The sequence below is a fragment of the Diadema antillarum genome, unplaced genomic scaffold (genome assembly GCF_040938485.1).
Source record: "Diadema antillarum isolate AM-2024a unplaced genomic scaffold, OU_Dant_1.0 seq00000127_RagTag, whole genome shotgun sequence".
Lineage (NCBI taxonomy): Eukaryota > Metazoa > Echinodermata > Echinoidea > Diadematoida > Diadematidae > Diadema > Diadema antillarum.
In genome coordinates this window covers 228,370-250,131 of record NW_027271206.1, presented here as the reverse complement: position 1 = coordinate 250,131, position 21,762 = coordinate 228,370, and the positions used below count along the sequence as shown (strand labels likewise).

Here is a 21,762-nt window from a genome sequence, read left to right as displayed (position 1 = left end):
GAATTGATGAGTATTCTAATCATTATATTACTATGAAATCTTCTAACCACTCTACAGCACCCCACCTATTGACGTGGGCTATCGATATTGAACATCATTATTCTGCATTTACGCTAAATTACCCAAGCATTTAGCTATGCAATATCAGCGTATTTCGTCCGTAAAACTGCTGTTGTTAATGTTGCTTTTTTAATCCAAAGGCATGTGCCTTAATTACCTCCTGATCTTCTCTGACATTTTCCTGCAACTACTTTCAGCCGACCTTGAATCGAATGATATGCTACAGCTAGTGGCTAGCAAATGAGTAGGCGTTTCATGTCACTATATTTATGTATACCCATTACCCCAACCCTCATAACTTGCTCATGATATTGATAAGATTATGAACATGAGCGTTAGGGTGAACTCAACAGAATGATACTATTGTGATCCATCTAATAAAAAAATATCACTTAGTGTGATTTATGACAGTATTCGAATATACAACCAAGATGACAATGACGACAAAGAATACTGAAGGACAAGAACAAGAAGAACAACAAGAAGAAGATTGACAGAAGAGCGGGGGTGGGGGAGAGAAAAGGAGATTTCATTTTCGCGGGTAACAAAATTGACTTCCTTAAAGGCCACCGCACACTACACGATCAGACTGGTCTTAAAGTCTTAAGCCAAGCTGAGTCTTAAGACCAGTCGTACGACCGGACACCGCACACTATACGACCCGACTGTAAAGCGCGCGCAGTGCGCACTGCGTGCGCTTGCATTTTACTGCATTGTGAATGGCTGAAAGCCTACGACCAGTCGTAGAAATTCAACATGTCAAATCTTTACGACTGGCGCTAAGACCCAGTCGTACGACTGGAAACTGGCAAGACTGTGACGTCACACTTCTAGTCTTAAGGTCTTAAGACCGGTGAATCGGGGCAAAATCGTGTAGTGTGCGGCGGGCTTAACTTGACCAACGATTTTGAAGGAGTTATCTCAGTAATGTGTCAATAATTTGAGCCTTTTGCTAACTAGGATTATGAATAAATCTCAGGGAATTACAAATTGAAATTACTGCACAGTTGAGCAAGATATTGATTTTTTTTTTTTCTGAATCAAAGTACATTTGCAATTTTTGCGGATTTTGTAATCAGAGGTGATGACGGGAAATTCAGGGCATTTTTTTTTCTCAGTCTGGAATGGTACCGACAAGGTTTGTATCCGCGGAACAAGGGGGATGAGAGAATGTAAACACATTTGCGGCTTTTCACGATCTCGCCACGTGTGTATCCAGTTCGTCAGAACAAATGTTGACCCAACCACTCAAAATAACCCCTTGACTAAACTGGAGATGGAAACAGATTTGCGGAGGTGACACACGCGCCCCCTGGGCCAGTCCAGGGGACCATCTATCCCGACGGGTGGCGGCGTGCGTTGACAAGCAACGTTGCTGTGAGGTTTACTAACAATTCATCTTACTGACATGTCCAAGCGAGGAATGTAAAGTTACTCTGTAGTACATCACAACACTGAGCAAAAAAACAAAACAAAACAAAAAAACACTACATGGATACAATAACTACTAGTTTAAAATCATATGGCATCAAACAAACATTAAAAATGTCATTCCAACATTGTCCATGCACTGTTAAAAAAAGGGTAAGCTGACAGTTTGTACAGTCCAGCCAGACAATGATTTCTCGAGTCATTCGTACTCGTGAAATCTTCATCATTCTGTTTATATCTGAGACTTCGTCTTTACATACAAAAGAGCACATGAATTTCAAAAGGATAGGAGTGTGCTGCTAACGGAGAAGATACACTTGTCAAATCAACTTATCTTTGTATTAATCATAGGGATAAAAAAAAAAGTCACAGTCAAACGTCTTCTTTTTAGGGGGGGGGGGCATTCAATGGGAATGCTATGCAGATCCCTTCAGTTTAGTCATTGTATAATACATTATTTGCTTTGTGTGTGTTTCGGATTCCTCATTTAGTGAGATAAATTTACTGTTTTAGATACAATTTCACACCCTGCTGTTTAAATGAATAAAATACATTTTAATGAACCAACTGGTAAAGTTTTCCCCAAATTCGGACCCAAAAATATGAAAGTCATGGAATCCTACATTTGAGTGCTTACTCACAAACAGCAGGTGATGTTTTTATTACCTCTCATGCTTCATACAAACCTGTACTTAATACATTACACCAAAATAATGACGTCTTAAAAACAAGAAATTAATCCATAAGAATAATTTTTGCTTGATGTATTTTTTTTTTCAAAGTCAGTAGAAAAAAGTACTCACCTCTATGAAATGAGTGTCATTTCTTTCAACGCCAATGATGACGCATTAGAAATGATAAACTAGTGTTATTCAACTTACCAGAACGGGTAACCAGGTACAATAGAAGAGGATTGCTACAACGAGTACTAGAACAGTAAATTCCCGTATGGATTTCCTTTCGGAAGGGACTTCACTTCTCTCTGCTTTTAATCTCCTCCTGAATCGCGCCAACCTCACCATCAGACACACATCTAAGACTAAAACGAGTACCATGGTGACCCATCCTTGGGTTATGAGTACGATTGGGAATACGCTGTGATACCACATTTCAGGCTGGGTAGCGATCCACGACCGGCAGAATCGGCTACCTTCTTCGGACACGGCCGGCGGAGCGAGTCCCATGATTGGGAGGCAGGCGACGACGAAAGTTGATCCGAATATCACCACGACCATGACTCGGGCCCGTCCGTGGGTCGTCCAGGCCTTGTATCGGATCGGAAACGTCACCGCGAGCCACCTCTCCAGGGCCATGGCAGTCACAAGAAGCATGGCTGAATTTTGGAGCCAGTAGACGGAAAACTGGTAGAAAATGCAGGCGGGTTTGCCGCCTTGCCAGACGGACTCAGGTCCAGGAGCGATGAAGCTAGGAAGCGACACAGGTAAGGGCAGTAAAACTGAAAATATGTCGTTGAGAGAAAGCGTTCCTATAAGAATATCGGTGACCGTTCTCTCCGATCGCGATTTAAAGCGGAATACCACAAAAACGGGGAGAATGTTTCCAAGCAGCGTCAGTGCCTCTGCGGTGAGACTCAGGGCCCCGCTGAGATCTCTTTCAGGTCGGATCGGGCTCCGTTCTTGTTCCAGGCCCTGTCCTTCCCTGTACGCCATCGTAGCCAACGAGGATGCCGTTGACGCTGCGAGATACCTGCCCAATCTTCTGCTAAAACTCTACCCACACTTTTATTTCCCTGCGCATCTTACAAGCTGAGAAATAAAGCCTGGAAGCTCAAAAATACCCAGAAGAACGTTGTTCTGATGCTTTCATGGCGTGCGTGATGACTGTGCTCCACTCACCTTAGCAGCAACTCGAATCCTCCAAGTTTCGTCCGTCAAGTTCGCCTGTATTTGACGAACTGTAGAAAGAGCCACCGCGCATCCGCGATTTACCAGAAACGATTTCGTATGTCAGGCTTTGGTAAGACGAGCGAACGAACGAGCCGCGATGCGCCGATCTGTTGCGGCGTGGTGTGAGCGCAATATTGTCTTTATGCATTGCAGGCGACATGCACGTATCGCAAATCCCGACACAATTTTGCCACTCATTCTAGTAAAGTGACATGGATGCACGCATAGGCGTACCCAGGATTTTTTAGAGGGGGGTGTTCAGTGGCGTACCGTGGGTCAAGACATTGGGGGGGGGGGGGGGGGCGCACCTCATGGCCGGAAGCAACATCAGAATTGCATATTGTACAATTAAATGCGAGCGAGCTTGAAAATTTTGATATTTTACAGTCCCAAACTGCCGTTGTAGCTATGTATAATAATATATGTATGTATATATATATATATATATATATATATTTGATTTGGAAATTAAGGGGGTTGCACCGGGTGCAACTGCTGGCAGTTGCTGGCAGTAACATCAGGAGAATGGCATAACGATTAAATGCGAGCGAGCGAAGCGAGCGAGCTTGAAAATTTTGACATTTTAAGTCCCCAAACTGCCGTTGGCAGCTAAATTTTTTCGCTTTAGAAATTAAGGGGAGGGGGCGCACCGGGCGCAACTGCTGGTAATTACTGACAGCAACATCAGGAGAATTGCATATGCGAGCGAGCTTGAAAATTTTGACATTTTACAGTTCCCAAACTGCCGTTTGTAGCTATATTTTTTCGCCTTAGAAATTAAGGGGAGGGGGCGCACCGGGCGCAACTGCTGGCAATTATTGACAGCAACATCAGGAAAATTGCATAACGATTAAATGCGAGCGAGCGAAGCGAGCGAGCTTAAAAATTTTGACATTTTACAGTCCCAAAACTGCCGTTTGTAGCTATATTTTTTCGCTTTGGAAATTAAGGGGAGGGGGCGCACCGGGCGCAACTGCTGGCAATTGCTGACAGCAACATCAGGAGAATTGCATAACGATTAAATGCGAGCGAACGAAGCGAGCGAGCTTGAAAATTTTGACATTTTACAGTCCTCAAACTGCCGTTGGCAGCTATATTTTTTCGCTTTAGAAATTAATGGGAGGGGCGCACCGGGCGCAACTGCTGGCAATTACTGACAGCAACATCAGGAGAATTGCATAACGATTAAAAATGCGACCGAGCAAAGCAAGCGAGCTTGAAAATTTTGATATTTTACAGTCCCAAAACTGCCGTTTGTAGCTATAATAATATATGTATATATATATATATATATATATATATATATATTTGCTTTGGAAATTAAGGGGGTTGCACCGGGTGCAACTGCTGGCAGTTGCTGGCAGTAACATCAGGAGAATGGCATAACGATTAAATGCGAGCGAGCGAAGCGAGCGAGCTTGAAAATTTTGACATTTTAAGTCCCCAAACTGCCGTTGGCAGCTATATTTTTTCGTTTTAGAAATTAAGGGGAGGGGGCGGAACGGGCGCAACTGCTGGTAATTACTGACAGCAACATCAGGAGAATTGCATAACGATTAAATGCGAGCGAGCGAAGCGAGCGAGCTTGAAAATGTTGACATTTTACAGTCCCCAAACTGCCGTTTGTAGCTATATTTTTTCGCCTTAGAAATTAAGGGGAGGGGGCGCACCGGGCGCAACTGCTGGCAATTTGACAGCAACATCAGGAGAATTGCATACCGATAAAATGCGAGCGAGCGAAGCGAACTGCCGTTTGTAGCTAAAAACTGCCGTTTGTAGCTATATTTTTTCGCTTTGGAAATTAAGGGGAGGGGGCGCACCGGGCGCAACTGCTGGCAATTACTGACAGCAACATCAGGAGAATTGCATAACGATTAAATGCGAGCGAGCGAAGCGAGCGAGCTTGAAAATTTTGACATTTTACAGTCCCCAAACTGCCGTTTGTAGCTATATTTTTTCGCTTTGGAAATTCGGGGGGGGGGGGGGGGGCGGGGGCGCACCGGGCGCAACTGCTGGCAATTACTGGCAGTAACATCAGGAGAATGGAATATAACGGTTAAATGCGAGCGAGGGAAGCGAGCGAGCTTTAAAATTTTGACATTTTACCGTCCAAAAACTGTCGTTTGTAGCTACATGTATATTTTTTTTCGCATTGGAGGGAGGGGAGAGGTATGACCAGCGAGCTTGAAAATTTTGACATTTTACAGTCCCCAAACTGCCGTTTGTAGCTATGTATAATAATATATGTATATATATATATATATATATATATATATATATTTGCTTTGGAAATTAAGGGGGTTGCACCGGATGCAACTGCTGGGAGTTGCTGGCAGTAACATCAGGAGAATGGCATTACGATTAAATGCGAGCGAGCGAAGCGAGCGAGCTTGAAAATTTTGACATTTTAAGTCCCCAAACTGCCGTTGGCAGCTATATTTTTTCGCTTTAGAAATTAAGGGGAGGGGGCGCACCGGGTGCAACTGCTGGCAGTTGCTGGCAGTAACATTAGGAGAATGGCATAACGATTAAATGCGAGCGAGCGAAGCGAGCGAGCTTGAAAATTTTGACATTTTAAGTCCCCAAACTGCCGTTGGCAGCTATATTTTTTCGCTTTAGAAATTAAGGGGAGGGGGCGCACCGGGCGCAACTTCTGGTAATTACTGACAGCAACATCAGGAGAATTGCATATGCGAGCGAGCTTGAAAATTTTGACATTTTACAGTTCCCAAACTGCCGTTTGTAGCTATATTTTTTCGCCTTAGTAATTAAGGGGAGGGGGCGCACCGGGCGCAACTGCTGGCAATTATTGACAGCAACATCAGGAGAATTGCATAACGATTAAATGCGAGCGAGCGAAGCGAGCGAGCTTAAAAATTTTGACATTTTACAGTCCCAAAACTGCCGTTTGTAGCTATATTTTTTCGCTTTGGAAATTAAGGGGAGGGGGCGCACCGGGCGCAACTGCTGGCAATTGCTGACAGCAACATCAGGAGAATTGCATAACGATTAAATGCGAGCGAACGAAGCGAGCGAGCTTGAAAATTTTGACATTTTACAGTCCTCAAACTGCCGTTTGTAGCTATATTTTTTCGCTTTAGAAATTAATGGGAGGGGCGCACCGGGCGCAACTGCTGGCAATTACTGACAGCAACATCAGGAGAATTGCATAACGATTAAAAATGCGATCGAGCAAAGCAAGCGAGCTTGAAAATTTTGATATTTTACAGTCCCAAAACTGCCGTTTGTAGCTATAATAATATATGTATATATATATATATATATATATATATATATTTGCTTTGGAAATTAAGGGGGTTGCACCGGGTGCAACTGCTGGCAGTTGCTGGCAGTAACATCAGGAGAATGGCATAACGATTAAATGCGAGCGAGCGAAGCGAGCGAGCTTGAAAATTTTGACGTTTTAAGTCCCCAAACTGCCGTTGGCAGCTATATTTTTTCGTTTTAGAAATTAAGGGGAGGGGGCGCAACGGGCGCAACTGCTGGTAATTACTGACAGCAACATCAGGAGAATTGCATAACGATTAAATGCGAGCGAGCGAAGCGAGCGAGCTTGAAAATGTTGACATTTTACAGTCCCCAAACTGCCGTTTGTAGCTATATTTTTTCGCCTTAGAAATTAAGGGGAGGGGGCGCACCGGGCGCAACTGCTGGCAATTTGACAGCAACATCAGGAGAATTGCATACCGATAAAATGCGAGCGAGCGAAGCGAACTGCCGTTTGTAGCTAAAAACTGCCGTTTGTAGCTATATTTTTTCGCTTTGGAAATTAAGGGGAGGGGGCGCACCGGAAGCAACTGCTGGCAATTACTGACAGCAACATCAGGAGAATTGCATAACGATTAAATGCGAGCGAGCGAAGCGAGCGAGCTTGAAAATTTTGACATTTTACAGTCCCCAAACTGCCGTTTGTAGCTATATTTTTTCGCTTTGGAAATTCGGGGGGGGGGGGGCGGTGGCGCACCGGGCGCAACTGCTGGCAATTACTGGCAGTAACATCAGGAGAATGGAATATAACGGTTAAATGCGAGCGAGGGAAGCGAGCGAGCTTTAAAATTTTGACATTTTACCGTCCAAAAACTGTCGTTTGTAGCTACATGTATATTTTTTTTTTCGCATTGGAGGGAGGGGGCGCCCGGTGCGCCCCCTGGATCCGCCACTGGTCGTCAAGGGGTGTCGGTTTATGTTCATGATTGGGGGAGGTATGACCAGCGAGCTTGAAAATTTTGACAATTTACAGTCCCCAAACTGCCGTTTGTAGCTATGTATAATAATATATGTATATATATATATATATATATATATATATATATATATATATATATATATATTTGCTTTGGAAATTAAGGGGGTTGCACCGGATGCAACTGCTGGGAGTTGCTGGCAGTAACATCAGGAGAATGGCATTACGATTAAATGCGAGCGAGCGAAGCGAGCGAGCTTGAAAATTTTGACATTTTAAGTCCCCAAACTGCCGTTGGCAGCTATATTTTTTCGCTTTAGAAATTAAGGGGAGGGGGCGCACCGGGTGCAACTGCTGGCAGTTGCTGGCAGTAACATCAGGAGAATGGCATAACGATTAAATGCGAGCGAAAGTCCACTTGATATGCTTTTTCGAGCACTTAAAAGTTTTTTTTTTTTTTGAGGGTGATATAAAATCTGATAAATTTAAGAGGGGTCTTTTGAGGGTGATTTAAATGTATAAATAGGCAACCCTAGATTTTGATATATTTTGGCGAGCGAGCGCAGCAAGCGAGCCGAAAATTTTTATATTTCAGCTTTATACATAACATGGAATTCTTGTCATTTTTGGTTATTAAATCTTCAAATTACAATTCTAATCATAGTGACGGCCTTATAGATAACGATTTGTTCCAACAGTGTCCAACCCCATCCCGGTAGGGACTTAAAAAAGTCCACATGATGTGCTTTTTCAAGTACTTATAGAAGGGGTCTTTTGAGCGAGCCCAGCGAGCGTGCCGACAATTTTTGTATTTCACCTTACAAAACATGGAATTCTTGTCATTTTTTGGTTATTAAATCTTACAATTCTAATCAAGATGGGATAGTGACGGCTTCATAGATAACGATTTATGCCAACAAACTAAGGACTTGGAAAAATACTCTGAATTACTACGAGTGAGTGACCCGAAATTTTTATATTTCCACGTCATCATTACGTTTTGTTTTTTTTTTTTTTTGATAAATTTTGGCGAGCGGGCGCAGCGAGCGAGCCGAAAATTTGTATATTTCAGCGTTACAAAACATGGAATTCATGTTTTGTTTTTATCTTGTTTGATTTGGTTTTCTGTTTGCGCGTCAGCTTCGCGCGCGGTGCAGTAACGTAGTATTAACACGTACTGTACACGAGTTCTTTAGTGCGTATGATATTATGTAACTCCATAATGTATCATCATCCACACAAACATTAAAACAAGGAAGAGAGAGAGAAAAAAAAAATGAACGCAAAAGAAAGGAAATGCGGAATTCAAAACGGAAATAAAAGCGGTAAAGACAGCTTTTGTTTCATTTGTCAACATCTAAGCATTGCTGAAGAGGGGTGTTGAATAGCTCAAACACCTCCCTCTTGCCCAAGGGGGGTGTTTGAACACCTTAAACACCCCCCTTTTGGCAAAGGGGGGTGTTTGAACACCCAAAACACCCCCCCTCGGTACGCCCTTGGATGCACGTGTCCTTGGATGACAGTTAATCAATCGAATCACAACATGATGCCGCCGCGCGTAATCTCTAAATTGGGTTATGTCGGCATAAAGTGCAACGAAGAGAAAGGGACTCAGTTAACACCTAAGTAATCAGCTGCGTCAAGATAGATTTATTGATTAGAAGCATAGTTGATGTATATTATGGTATAGGTTTAGAGCAATGTTGTGTAAGATCTTATCAATGAAAAAAGGTCATGCGAGGAAACAAAGTATGCACCTTTCTACTTGACTGCACATGTTATAGCTATAAAAGCAATCCCTTAGGGACTTTCAGAACTTATTTAGTTTTACTTTGCTTTTAACAGGGTTTGCAGGGTTCTCACCTGAGTGTTTTGTTTCTTTGTTGTTGTGTTTTCTTTTCGTACCTGTACGTAACACAATAGGGTCTTGTGACCCCCATGCTGTTGCGAGGTCTACGAGGACAGCGATTTGATTATCGTTCTGCAAAGGGTACAAATACTGCGGCGGTTGTACTATCATGATTATGCCCCGGGTGCAATATTCCTATTTTCACAGCGTGCTTTATACCCCTAACGAAGAGTGGAAGAACTCACAATTTGACCGCAAATATCTGCTATAAAAATTTCCAGGTCTGTGCAATTGCATATTAAACATTATTGAGTTGGAATCAAGCAGTATTCACCTCAAACTCTATAGTCATAGGCCTACTGGCTCTTTTTTAACAAGCAGTCTGCTCTCGAGCTTCCAGCGTATTCTCAACAAACATCATTTCTTCATTCAATCTATAAACTTACGAGTGAAGAAGGAGGGGGGGGGGGGACAATGATAACAACATTTCGTTCTATTTTTTTTTTCAACCGACTGTTTGCGCAGTAAGATTTCAGGTGATCGCGAGCTGTCAAAATAATATTGGCAATTCAAAATTTACTAGATTTCGGCCCAAGCTTTGTTCACACTAAATATTTCCCGACATGCATGCCATGCACCGAATCCCATGGAAATTACATCAGTCATGTTGCATTATAAAGAGTAAAACATCAGAATATGACCGTCGCGACCTTATAATAGAGAGCTTTAGATTTGCGACACGGACGTTTTAGACGACGATTGCGTTGACCGTTCTCCTCTCTCCCTACGTCGTGTTGCAAAGTAGAGATTACGCGAGGACGCATCCAATACAGGTAAAATGGCGCCACATAATATTTCATTATTAGACCTGTATCATTATTCATCATTGCGGACTGTAGCTCTTTGCGTCGTAGATTTGAGCGAACGGAAATTATGGCCCAAAACCGACCGTGAAAGCGCAGACGACCCGAGATCGATTGTGATTTTATAAGCAAGTTTGCGCATGCGCAGAACAGTTTTTCCCCTCCGAACGTCCGCATCGAGGAAATATAAAGCTCCCTACTAACAACACTAACCTTCTTTGAATTTCCCCCTCCTCCTCCTCCCCCCCCCCCCCCCCCCTTCCCCCTCTTTCTCCTCCGCCATTCACTGTACAGTAGCACGTCGCACGTCACACCTTGTATTGATTTGGATTACATGAATAAATAGACCATGATGACAAAGGACCCTGGAACTTTTTTTTGGGGGGGGGGGGGGAGGGGGGAGAAGGGGTTCTTTCTTTTGTTTCGTTGTTGTTGTTACTTTATTATTGTTTCTTTTTATCAGGAAGGCTGATAATCGGAGAGAGCTCATCCGCAGTTACAATGCATCATGTTTGATTTCGTCAAACGTATCACTGATTTTATTGATCTTGCTATTATACTACTTATACATTGCATTGTCTGCGTGTCTCCGTCGCCTTTTTCTTGTCCTTCTCCTCCTCCTCCTCCTCCTCCTCCTCCTCATCTTCTTCCTCTCCCTCCGCCTCCTCTTCCCCCTCCTCATCCTCTTACGGATGTTATGATCATCATTGATAATTTGTTAAGGTATTGTGGTATATGGCAACATAGTCCTATAATATGCTATGATTATTATCTTAGTTTTTATCATAGTCGTGTGCATAAAATTATCATCAGGGGGACCTCGTCGGCAACGAAATAATGTTATTTGTCGGACAAGATGTGGAAGATTATGTCATTTAACCTCGAACACTACATTTACCGTGTGATGAGATTTTCCAGGAAAAGACACCTCAGTGATCCGAGTAGCCGCAAACGAATCCGGAATATTTGCACACCGGTGATTCGCTATCGGCTGATGACAATTCGCTAATAGTCGGCACACGTAAGATAAAACACGTGTGTTGACAATCATTCTGATTGCTCACAATCCCATTCACAAATATCACGGAAATGTTCTTTATTTTCTCACTCTGTGCAGAGATCTCTTGTATTCCATATACGTATGCACAAACGATAGATAGATAGATAGATAGATAGATAGATAGATAGATAAATAGATAGACAGACAAACAGACAGATAGATAGATAGAAAGATAGATAGATAGATAGATAGATAGATAGATAGATAGATAGATGAAAGATAGGTGTTCAGTTACAATTGCTGGCAAAATAATATATACAGAATGTGCAAACTGTGTTTGGAATAAAGAGGGACAGATGTAAGAGAGCGCGAGGGAGAGAGATGGAGAAAGTTAGGTAGAGAAAGAGGGAGAGGAGATAGAAGAGGGGGAGAGAAAGAGGCCGGGGGGGGGGGGGGAGACATAAATGTAGAATTTATACAATTTGCTTATGCAAAGCATCAAAGAACAACAGCACTCAGCAGGGTTCTCTCAAAATGAATTCTCAGCCAGAATAGATGTGTGTTGTTTGAAGGTTTGCATGCTGAAATAAATGAGGGAGTTCTGCTTTTAGTACATGTGCATATCATTGTGTTGCAACCAAAATAAGAAGAAGAAGAAGAAGAAGAAGAAGAAGAAGAAGAAGAAGAAGAAAGCATTGTGCCCTGTGATACAACCAGTTGATCGAACTTATCACCAAACTCTCGGTCGTGCCACTAAAGTAACATTGACATCATATTCTGAAATCCTCGGGCGACAATATTCTGAGAAAATGATAACAATAAAAAAAAATGAAACACGTCACAAGCGTTTTTATTTCTCCTCGCACCAAAGGGAGCAATTTTAATCTGAGCTTCGGCATTACCATGTATAATAATGCAATATAATGTGATGTGTGAAGCTTTTTATGTATCGTGCTTTGCTCACGATGTGGGGTTAACCAACATTTTTGTCGTTTTTCTTTTCTTCTTGTAACATCATCTACATGTATGTGCACTCTGAATCTGATATGATTTTTTAATGGAAGTATTGATTCAAGTGACTTGACGTGAATGATTATGCCAGGTGTCGTTTAGTAGTGAAATCTTTACGAGCGTTGGGATATCCTTCCTGTGTCTGTAGTAGAGTTCACTTGGTTACATGAAGTGGAACGTGCAGCCCAAATCGTCTGCTTTCTGTCCCACGGTATACAACACCACCTTGATCCGATAAAATTGGAAAATCTTAACAAGTCCAAGTCTTATCGTGAAAAATCTGATCTGTGATCACTACTGTAAACACATCTCAAATGTCCCTGTCACAACGTCACTGTCAAAACTAAGCACACACACTCACACGCACACCCACGCACACACACACACACACGCACACAAGCACACACGCACACACGCACACACACACACATACACACACACACACCCACACCCACACGCTCTCAACAAGTTCACTCGTACACGTATGTAGAGTCATTGTATGTCAAGGTTAATTCTACCCACCTGTTGGTCTCTTAAAATCTTGCATGTTTCCACAAATTCCATTTCCTCTGGAGATTTCGCCGTTAACCGCTGAAGAGCATGTATGAAATAAATCAACATGTCTGTGCATAAAACAGATATAATTCTTTCTTCTTCTTGTTTTTGTTTTTGTTTTGTTTTGTTTTGTTTTGTTTTGTTGTTGGTGGTGTTGGTGTTGGTGTTGTTGTTGTTGTTGTTGTTGTTGTTTTTATTTATTTTTTTTTCCCTGATTGCATGACTGTTGAAAGACTGCAGTTTGAAAACCTTTCCCACCTACTTTGATTTCGTACGAAGACGGACTTCAACGGTATTGCGAAATATGAAATGGTACGGGGTTTTTTCGGTTTTTATTGTTCCATATTCCACGTTTAAACAAATAAACCATAAACATAAAAATATATAGGCGAATTGTCAAATACAGCATTTAAGACAATCAAAACATGTGAAATATGAGGAATCTACACAAAAGCTTGCTTGTATGGAGTGTAGATTCCCAGATGCTGATATGAGATAAATTCTTACTTGAAAGGAATGACAATTCATGAATTAGGGAAATATAAACGTCGAAGAATATAAAAAAAAGAAAAAGAGAAGAAAAAGAAGACAATGTCCGCGGCACAAAGCTTCTAGAGAGTTGCGCGAGTTACGTATTCTTTATCGTAACAGAATTCAGTCTGAAGTTTGTAAAAAGTGGAGAAAAAAGGAAGCACGCTTAGTTTTTCTTTGCATCCAACATGGACTCTTTTGTCATTTCCTTTCTTCAGGTGAAAAAGATTGGATTTCTTTGTAATTTGACAGACGTTGTACAACGTAAAAGCAGATCAAAGGATTCAACGTTATGATATCTCTATCAAACGCAGTCATTTAACTGCAAAAATTTCAACGTTGTTCCCCATCACGCACACACACACACACACACACACACACACACACACAACAAGTTCACTCGTACACGTATGTAGAGTCATTGTATGTCAAGGTTAATTCTACCCACCTGTTGGTCTCTGAAAATCTTGCATGTTTCCACAAATTCCATTTCCTCTGGAGATTTCGCCGTTAACCGCTGAAGAGCATGTATGAAATAAATCAACATGTCTGTGCATAAAACAGATATAATTCTTTCTTCTTCTTGTTTTTGTTTTTGTTTTGTTTTGTTTTGTTTTGTTTTGTTGTTGTTGGTGTTGGTGTGTTGTTGTTGTTGTTGTTGTTGTTGTTGTTGTTGTTGTTTTTATTTAATTTTTTCCCTGATCGCATGACTGTTGAAAGACTGCAGTTTGAAAACCTTTCCCACCTACTTTGATTTCGTACGAAGACGGACTTCAACGGTATTGCGAAATATGAAATGGTACGGGGTTTTTTTCGGTTTTTTGTTCCATATTCCACGTTTAAACAAATAAACCATAAACATAAAAATATATAGGCGAATTGTCAAATACAGCATTTAAGACAATCAAAACATGTGAAATATGAGGAATCTACACAAAAGCTTGCTTGTATGGAGTGTAGATTCCCAGATGCTGATATGAGATAAATTCTTACTTGAAAGGAATGACAATTCATGAATTAGGGAAATATAAACGTCGAAGAATATAAAAAAAAGAAAAAGAGAAGAAAAAGAAGACAATGTCCGCGGCACAAAGCTTCTAGAGAGTTGCGCGAGTTACGTATTCTTTATCGTAACAGAATTCAGTCTGAAGTTTGTAAAAAGTGGAGAAAAAAGGAAGCACGCTTAGTTTTTCTTTGCATCCAACATGGACTCTTTTGTCATTTCCTTTCTTCAGGTGAAAAAGATTGGATTTCTTTGTAATTTGACAGACGTTGTACAACGTAAAAGCAGATCAAAGGATTCAACGTTATGATATCTCTATCAAACGCAGTCATTTAACTGCAAAAATTTCAACGTTGTTCCCCATCACGCACACACACACACACACACACACACACACACACACACACAAGTTCACTCGTACACGTATGTAGAGTCATTGTATGTCAAGGTTAATTCTACCCACCTGTTGGTCTCTGAAAATCTTGCATGTTTCCACAAATTCCATTTCCTCTGGAGATTTCGCCGTTAACCGCTGAAGAGCATGTATGAAATAAATCAACATGTCTGTGCATAAAACAGATATAATTCTTTCTTCTTCTTGTTTTTGTTTTTGTTTTGTTTTGTTTTGTTTTGTTTTGTTGTTGTTGGTGTTGGTGTGTTGTTGTTGTTGTTGTTGTTGTTGTTGTTTTTATTTAATTTTTTTTCCCTGATCGCATGACTGTTGAAAGACTGCAGTTTGAAAACCTTTCCCACCTACTTTGATTTCGTACGAAGACGGACTTCAACGGTATTGCGAAATATGAAATGGTACGGGGTTTTTTTCGGTTTTTTGTTCCATATTCCACGTTTAAACAAATAAACCATAAACATAAAAATATATAGGCGAATTGTCAAATACAGCATTTAAGACAATCAAAACATGTGAAATATGAGGAATCTACACAAAAGCTTGCTTGTATGGAGTGTAGATTCCCAGATGCTGATATGAGATAAATTCTTACTTGAAAGGAATGACAATTCATGAATTAGGGAAACATAAACGTCGAAGAATATAAAAAAAAGAAAAAGAGAAGAAAAAGAAGACAATGTCCGCGGCACAAAGCTTCTAGAGAGTTGCGCGAGTTACGTATTCTTTATCGTAACAGAATTCAGTCTGAAGTTTGTAAAAAGTGGAGAAAAAAGGAAGCACGCTTAGTTTTTCTTTGCATCCAACATGGACTCTTTTGTCATTTCCTTTCTTCAGGTGAAAAAGATTGGATTTCTTTGTAATTTGACAGACGTTGTACAACGTAAAAGCAGATCAAAGGATTCAACGTTATGATATCTCTATCAAACGCAGTCATTTAACTGCAAAAATTTCAACGTTGTTCCCCATCACGCACACACACACACACACACACACACACACACACACACACACACACAACAAGTTCACTCGTACACGTATGTAGAGTCATTGTATGTCAAGGTTAATTCTACCCACCTGTTGGTCTCTGAAAATCTTGCATGTTTCCACAAATTCCATTTCCTCTGGAGATTTCGCCGTTAACCGCTGAAGAGCATGTATGAAATAAATCAACATGTCTGTGCATAAAACAGATATAATTCTTTCTTCTTCTTGTTTTTGTTTTTGTTTTGTTTTGTTTTGTTGTTGTTGGTGTTGGTGTTGGTGTTGTTGTTGTTGTTGTTGTTGTTGTTGTTGTTGTTTTTATTTAATTTTTTTTCCCTGATCGCATGACTGTTGAAAGACTGCAGTTTGAAAACCTTTCCCACCTACTTTGATTTCGTACGAAGACGGACTTCAACGGTATTGCGAAATATGAAATGGTACGGGTTTTTTTTCGGTTTTTATTGTTCCATATTCCACGTTTAAACAAATAAACCATAAACATAAAAATATATAGGCGAATTGTCAAATACAGCATTTAAGACAATCAAAACATGTGAAATATGAGGAATCTACACAAAAGCTTGCTTGTATGGAGTGTAGATTCCCAGATGCTGATATGAGATAAATTCTTACTTGAAAGGAATGACAATTCATGAATTAGGGAAATATAAACGTCGAAGAATATAAAAAAAAGAAAAAGAGAAGAAAAAGAAGACAATGTCCGCGGCACAAAGCTTCTAGAGAGTTGCGCGAGTTACGTATTCTTTATCGTAACAGAATTCAGTCTGAAGTTTGTAAAAAGTGGAGAAAAAAGGAAGCACGCTTAGTTTTTCTTTGCATCCAACATGGACTCTTTTGTCATTTCCTTTCTTCAGGTGAAAAAGATTGGATTTCTTTGTAATTTGACAGACGTTGTACAACGTAAAAGCAGATCAAAGGATTCAACGTTATGATATCTCTATCAAACGCAGTCATTTAACTGCAAAAATTTCAACGTTGTTCCCCATCACGCACACACACACACACACACACACACACACACACACACACAAGTTCACTCGTACACGTATGTAGAGTCATTGTATGTCAAGGTTAATTCTACCCACCTGTTGGTCTCTGAAAATCTTGCATGTTTCCACAAATTCCATTTCCTCTGGAGATTTCGCCGTTAACCGCTGAAGAGCATGTATGAAATAAATCAACATGTCTGTGCATAAAACAGATATAATTCTTTCTTCTTCTTGTTTTTGTTTTTGTTTTGTTTTGTTTTGTTGTTGTTGGTGTTGGTGTTGGTGTTGTTGTTGTTGTTGTTGTTGTTGTTGTTGTTGTTTTTATTTAATTTTTTTCCCTGATCGCATGACTGTTGAAAGACTGCAGTTTGAAAACCTTTCCCACCTACTTTGATTTCGTACGAAGACGGACTTCAACGGTATTGCGAAATATGAAATGGTACGGGTTTTTTTCGGTTTTTATTGTTCCATATTCCACGTTTAAACAAATAAACCATAAACATAAAAATATATAGGCGAATTGTCAAATACAGCATTTAAGACAATCAAAACATGTGAAATATGAGGAATCTACACAAAAGCTTGCTTGTATGGAGTGTAGATTCCCAGATGCTGATATGAGATAAATTCTTACTTGAAAGGAATGACAATTCATGAATTAGGGAAATATAAACGTCGAAGAATATAAAAAAAGAAAAAGAGAAGAAAAAGAAGACAATGTCCGCGGCACAAAGCTTCTAGAGAGTTGCGCGAGTTACGTATTCTTTATCGTAACAGAATTCAGTCTGAAGTTTGTAAAAAGTGGAGAAAAAAGGAAGCACGCTTAGTTTTTCTTTGCATCCAACATGGACTCTTTTGTCATTTCCTTTCTTCAGGTGAAAAAGATTGGATTTCTTTGTAATTTGACAGACGTTGTACAACGTAAAAGCAGATCAAAGGATTCAACGTTATGATATCTCTATCAAACGCAGTCATTTAACTGCAAAAATTTCAACGTTGTTCCCCATCACGCACACACACACACACACACACACACACACAACAAGTTCACTCGTACACGTATGTAGAGTCATTGTATGTCAAGGTTAATTCTACCCACCTGTTGGTCTCTGAAAATCTTGCATGTTTCCACAAATTCCATTTCCTCTGGAGATTTCGCCGTTAACCGCTGAAGAGCATGTATGAAATAAATCAACATGTCTGTGCATAAAACAGATATAATTCTTTCTTCTTCTTGTTTTTGTTTTTGTTTTGTTTTGTTTTGTTGTTGTTGGTGTTGGTGTTGGTGTTGTTGTTGTTGTTGTTGTTGTTGTTGTTGTTTTTATTTAATTTTTTTCCCTGATCGCATGACTGTTGAAAGACTGCAGTTTGAAAACCTTTCCAACCTACTTTGATTTCGTACGAAGACGGACTTCAACGGTATTGCGAAATATGAAATGGTACGGGTTTTTTCGGTTTTTATTGTTCCATATTCCACGTTTAAACAAATAAACCATAAACATAAAAATATATAGGCGAATTGTCAAATACAGCATTTAAGACAATCAAAACATGTGAAATATGAGGAATCTACACAAAAGCTTGCTTGTATGGAGTGTAGATTCCCAGATGCTGATATGAGATAAATTCTTACTTGAAAGGAATGACAATTCATGAATTAGGGAAATATAAACGTCGAAGAATATAAAAAAAGAAAAAGAGAAGAAAAAGAAGACAATGTCCGCGGCACAAAGCTTCTAGAGAGTTGCGCGAGTTACGTATTCTTTATCGTAACAGAATTCAGTCTGAAGTTTGTAAAAAGTGGAGAAAAAAGGAAGCACGCTTAGTTTTTCTTTGCATCCAACATGGACTCTTTTGTCATTTCCTTTCTTCAGGTGAAAAAGATTGGATTTCTTTGTAATTTGACAGACGTTGTACAACGTAAAAGCAGATCAAAGGATTCAACGTTATGATATCTCTATCAAACGCAGTCATTTAACTGCAAAAATTTCAACGTTGTTCCCCATCACGCACACACACACACACACACACACACACACACACACATTCATTCATTCTAAATAAAGGACTAACGCCCGGGAGATTCCGTACGTCTTATTTGTTCAATGCAGAAAATTATAACGACCAAAAAAAAAAAGAAAAAAAAAAGAGAGAAATAAAACACATATCGGTATTACTAATTTGAAGCAGCACTAGTAACATTATGATAAACAAATTAATTATTGGTATACATTTTCCCCTTCCATGTTCTCCCTGCTAGTGTCAGTATTCTTAAAATGTTTCATTGTATTATAATAATATAACAAGTAGTATGGTGGGAGTGCTGCTTTGAGTCTTTCATTGCCTGAACGCCTAGTGGTACACTGGAACAAACCCGTTTATTCATGCTATTAATCATTTACCCGTTGTGCTGCTACGTCGTCTTTTTATTTCTGTGTATGGCAGGTGTGTGTGTGTGTGTGTGTGTGTGTGTGTGTGTGTTTGTGTGTGTGTCGGTGTGTTTTGTTGTTGTTGTTGTTGTTGTTATCAATCTAACAAATGAGATGTTGTAATGTCTACTCCTGTGGTTAAAAAAAAACACACATAAGTACAAAGGAAAGATACAATAACTTTTGTTACTTGCGTCTAAATTGTGTTACTTTGTATACCAGTACCAGTTTATAATATTGGCTTTGCATTATTTGGACGTCAATGATTGAGTACCACTGAATTAAAAAAAAAAAAGTGTCTGTGGGTGTGTGGATGTGTGTGTACTTGTTTGTATGTGTATGTGCGCGCGCGTACTTGAGAGTGTGTGCACGTTGGCTGTGGTGCGGTATAGAGAAAGTACGATCCAGCAGGTTTTTTCTTTTGTTTTATTTTGTTTTAATTTTTCCCCTCAAATTGATGGGTGCGTTTACTTCAGTTGACGATTCCCCCTCCCTCAAGTCTTGGGTGCAGAAACATAAAATACAAAGTATGTTTAATTCATATTCACCCCTGTCCGATTCCAAGTGCATGCACTTCTTACCACTTTGTTTTTTGTTTCGTTTTGTTTTTGTGAACAGGCTCACTTCCATCAATTTGGGACTCGAGTGTTAGTCTTGACAGCTTATCCGTGATTTTAGTATCGATTATGCGGAATCTTACACCTGGACATGTGCTAAACAAATAAAACAAACCGTAATGGTGCCGCTAATTGTGAAGTGACCCAAAACATCCCGTTGCGCAGTTACCTGTCGACCAGAGGGTTGGCCAGTGGTGAGCGGATTTTTTTATTTTGTAGTTTGCTTTGTTTAAAATTGTCCCGTTTCGTATTGCGCTTTAGTCTTTCATAAAATGTACATACATTTTCTCGTCTTTTTTTCCCCTACCACTTAGAGTCTCATTTCGCGTTTTGTTTTTCTGCATAATGTATGCAATGCAATACATGCACAATATAATGCATAATACGCTACTATACTACTACTACTACTACTACTACTACTACTACTACTAATAATAATAATAATAATAACAATAATGATAATAACAATAATAATAATATAATAGTAATCGATATTTATATAGCGCCATTTCTGAATACAGACTCAAAGCGTTTCATAAATTTCAACAAAATGAAAAAATAATCGGCAATATTCACTATAAACAAAACAAAACGAAACAAACAATGGCTTTAAGCTTGTCAGATTGTTAGCAGTGAAAAAGTCAGAGCTATAAGAAAGTCTTACTTTTAGAATTAACAGATAATATGACGCGATAAATGCACAATGTACACGTAAAAGCCCCTATACGAAGTGTTTATCCCATAATTTATAGAAAACCACCCCCCTATCTGAAACATTCACACGCATAATACACATAAGATAATGAAACATGCGAATCAAACACACACTCATGTATTTGTAAGTACTGTATTTCTTATCAAACGCCATCGCGAGAGCATCACATGAACTCTTTTCTATATACATGCACTGTAATTCTACGTCATTTTTGTCCTAGGTGCTCAAGAAAACGGGGCTCATAAACCGTCGACAGGGGATGATGGCACATGAAATGGGGCAGTGGCGTCGATTAGAGTTATTATTAAAGTGGGGGAGGGGGACGGAAATGAAGGTTAAAAAATTTGTAGTTTTTACCCTTGTGCAGAAAAATGCCTGAAGGTGCATGTACATGTATACAGTCATGGTTTGTTGTTGTTGTTTTTTGTTTCTTGTTTTGTGCTGTTTTGTTTTGTTTTCGTTTGTTTGTTTGTTTGTTTGTTTGTTTGTTGTTGTGTTTTGTTGTTTGTTTGTTTTTGTTTTTTTTTTGGGGGGGGGTTTGCATTTAATTTTCTGTTCAATATTTGGAAAGGGGGAGGAGGGAGAGACACCCAAAACGAGGAAGCTTTTAAAATTTTGGAATTAAAATTCAACAATTCGGTGCACACATTTGGTGGAAAAAAAAAGTGTACTGCATTTGGGAAATTCTCAATAAAAAATAAATAAAATATTTTTGATAGCTCCTTTACATTTACTTTTTTTAAATCAGGTTCGTATATACAAAATCCATCAAAATGCTACAAAAAAAATCCAAAAAAAAAAAATCAGCTTTAGTAATCGAGGGGTAACACCCCCCACCCCTCCCCCCATTGTTGCCCATGGTGGCCTTTCTCAATTTTGAAACAGAAATACTGTTTCATACTCACTTCTCAACTAAATTGTACATGGTACATGCATAATCTATCCCTTCACCATCCCTATCAAACAGGCCAAAATTTCCCTAAGTGGAAATGATGAGGCGGGTTGCTTTTTGTGTGCTTGTTTGTGGATATGGATGTGGATGTCTGCGTGTGTGTATGTGTGTGCGTGTGTGTGTTGTGTGTGCGTGTGTACATGTGCGTTTGTGTGTGTGTGTGTGTGTGTGTGTGTGTGTGTGTGTAATGTGATGATATTAACATGGTTCAGACACAAGACACAAGAAATCAGCA

At 39.8% G+C, this 21,762-nt stretch overlaps 1 protein-coding gene across 1 annotated transcript in view; it reads right to left on the bottom strand.

Annotated features, from left to right (window-relative positions):
• The window catches only part of LOC139727352 (nociceptin receptor-like), a 57,373-nt gene extending 54,212 nt beyond the window's left edge, over nt 1-3,161 (bottom strand). The window contains exon 1 of the mRNA XM_071638312.1: nt 2,373-3,161. Within this exon, the coding sequence (XP_071494413.1) occupies nt 2,373-3,161 (789 nt within the window). The remainder of the gene's footprint in view (nt 1-2,372) is intronic.
• Nucleotides 3,162-21,762: the final 18,601 nt, after the last annotated feature.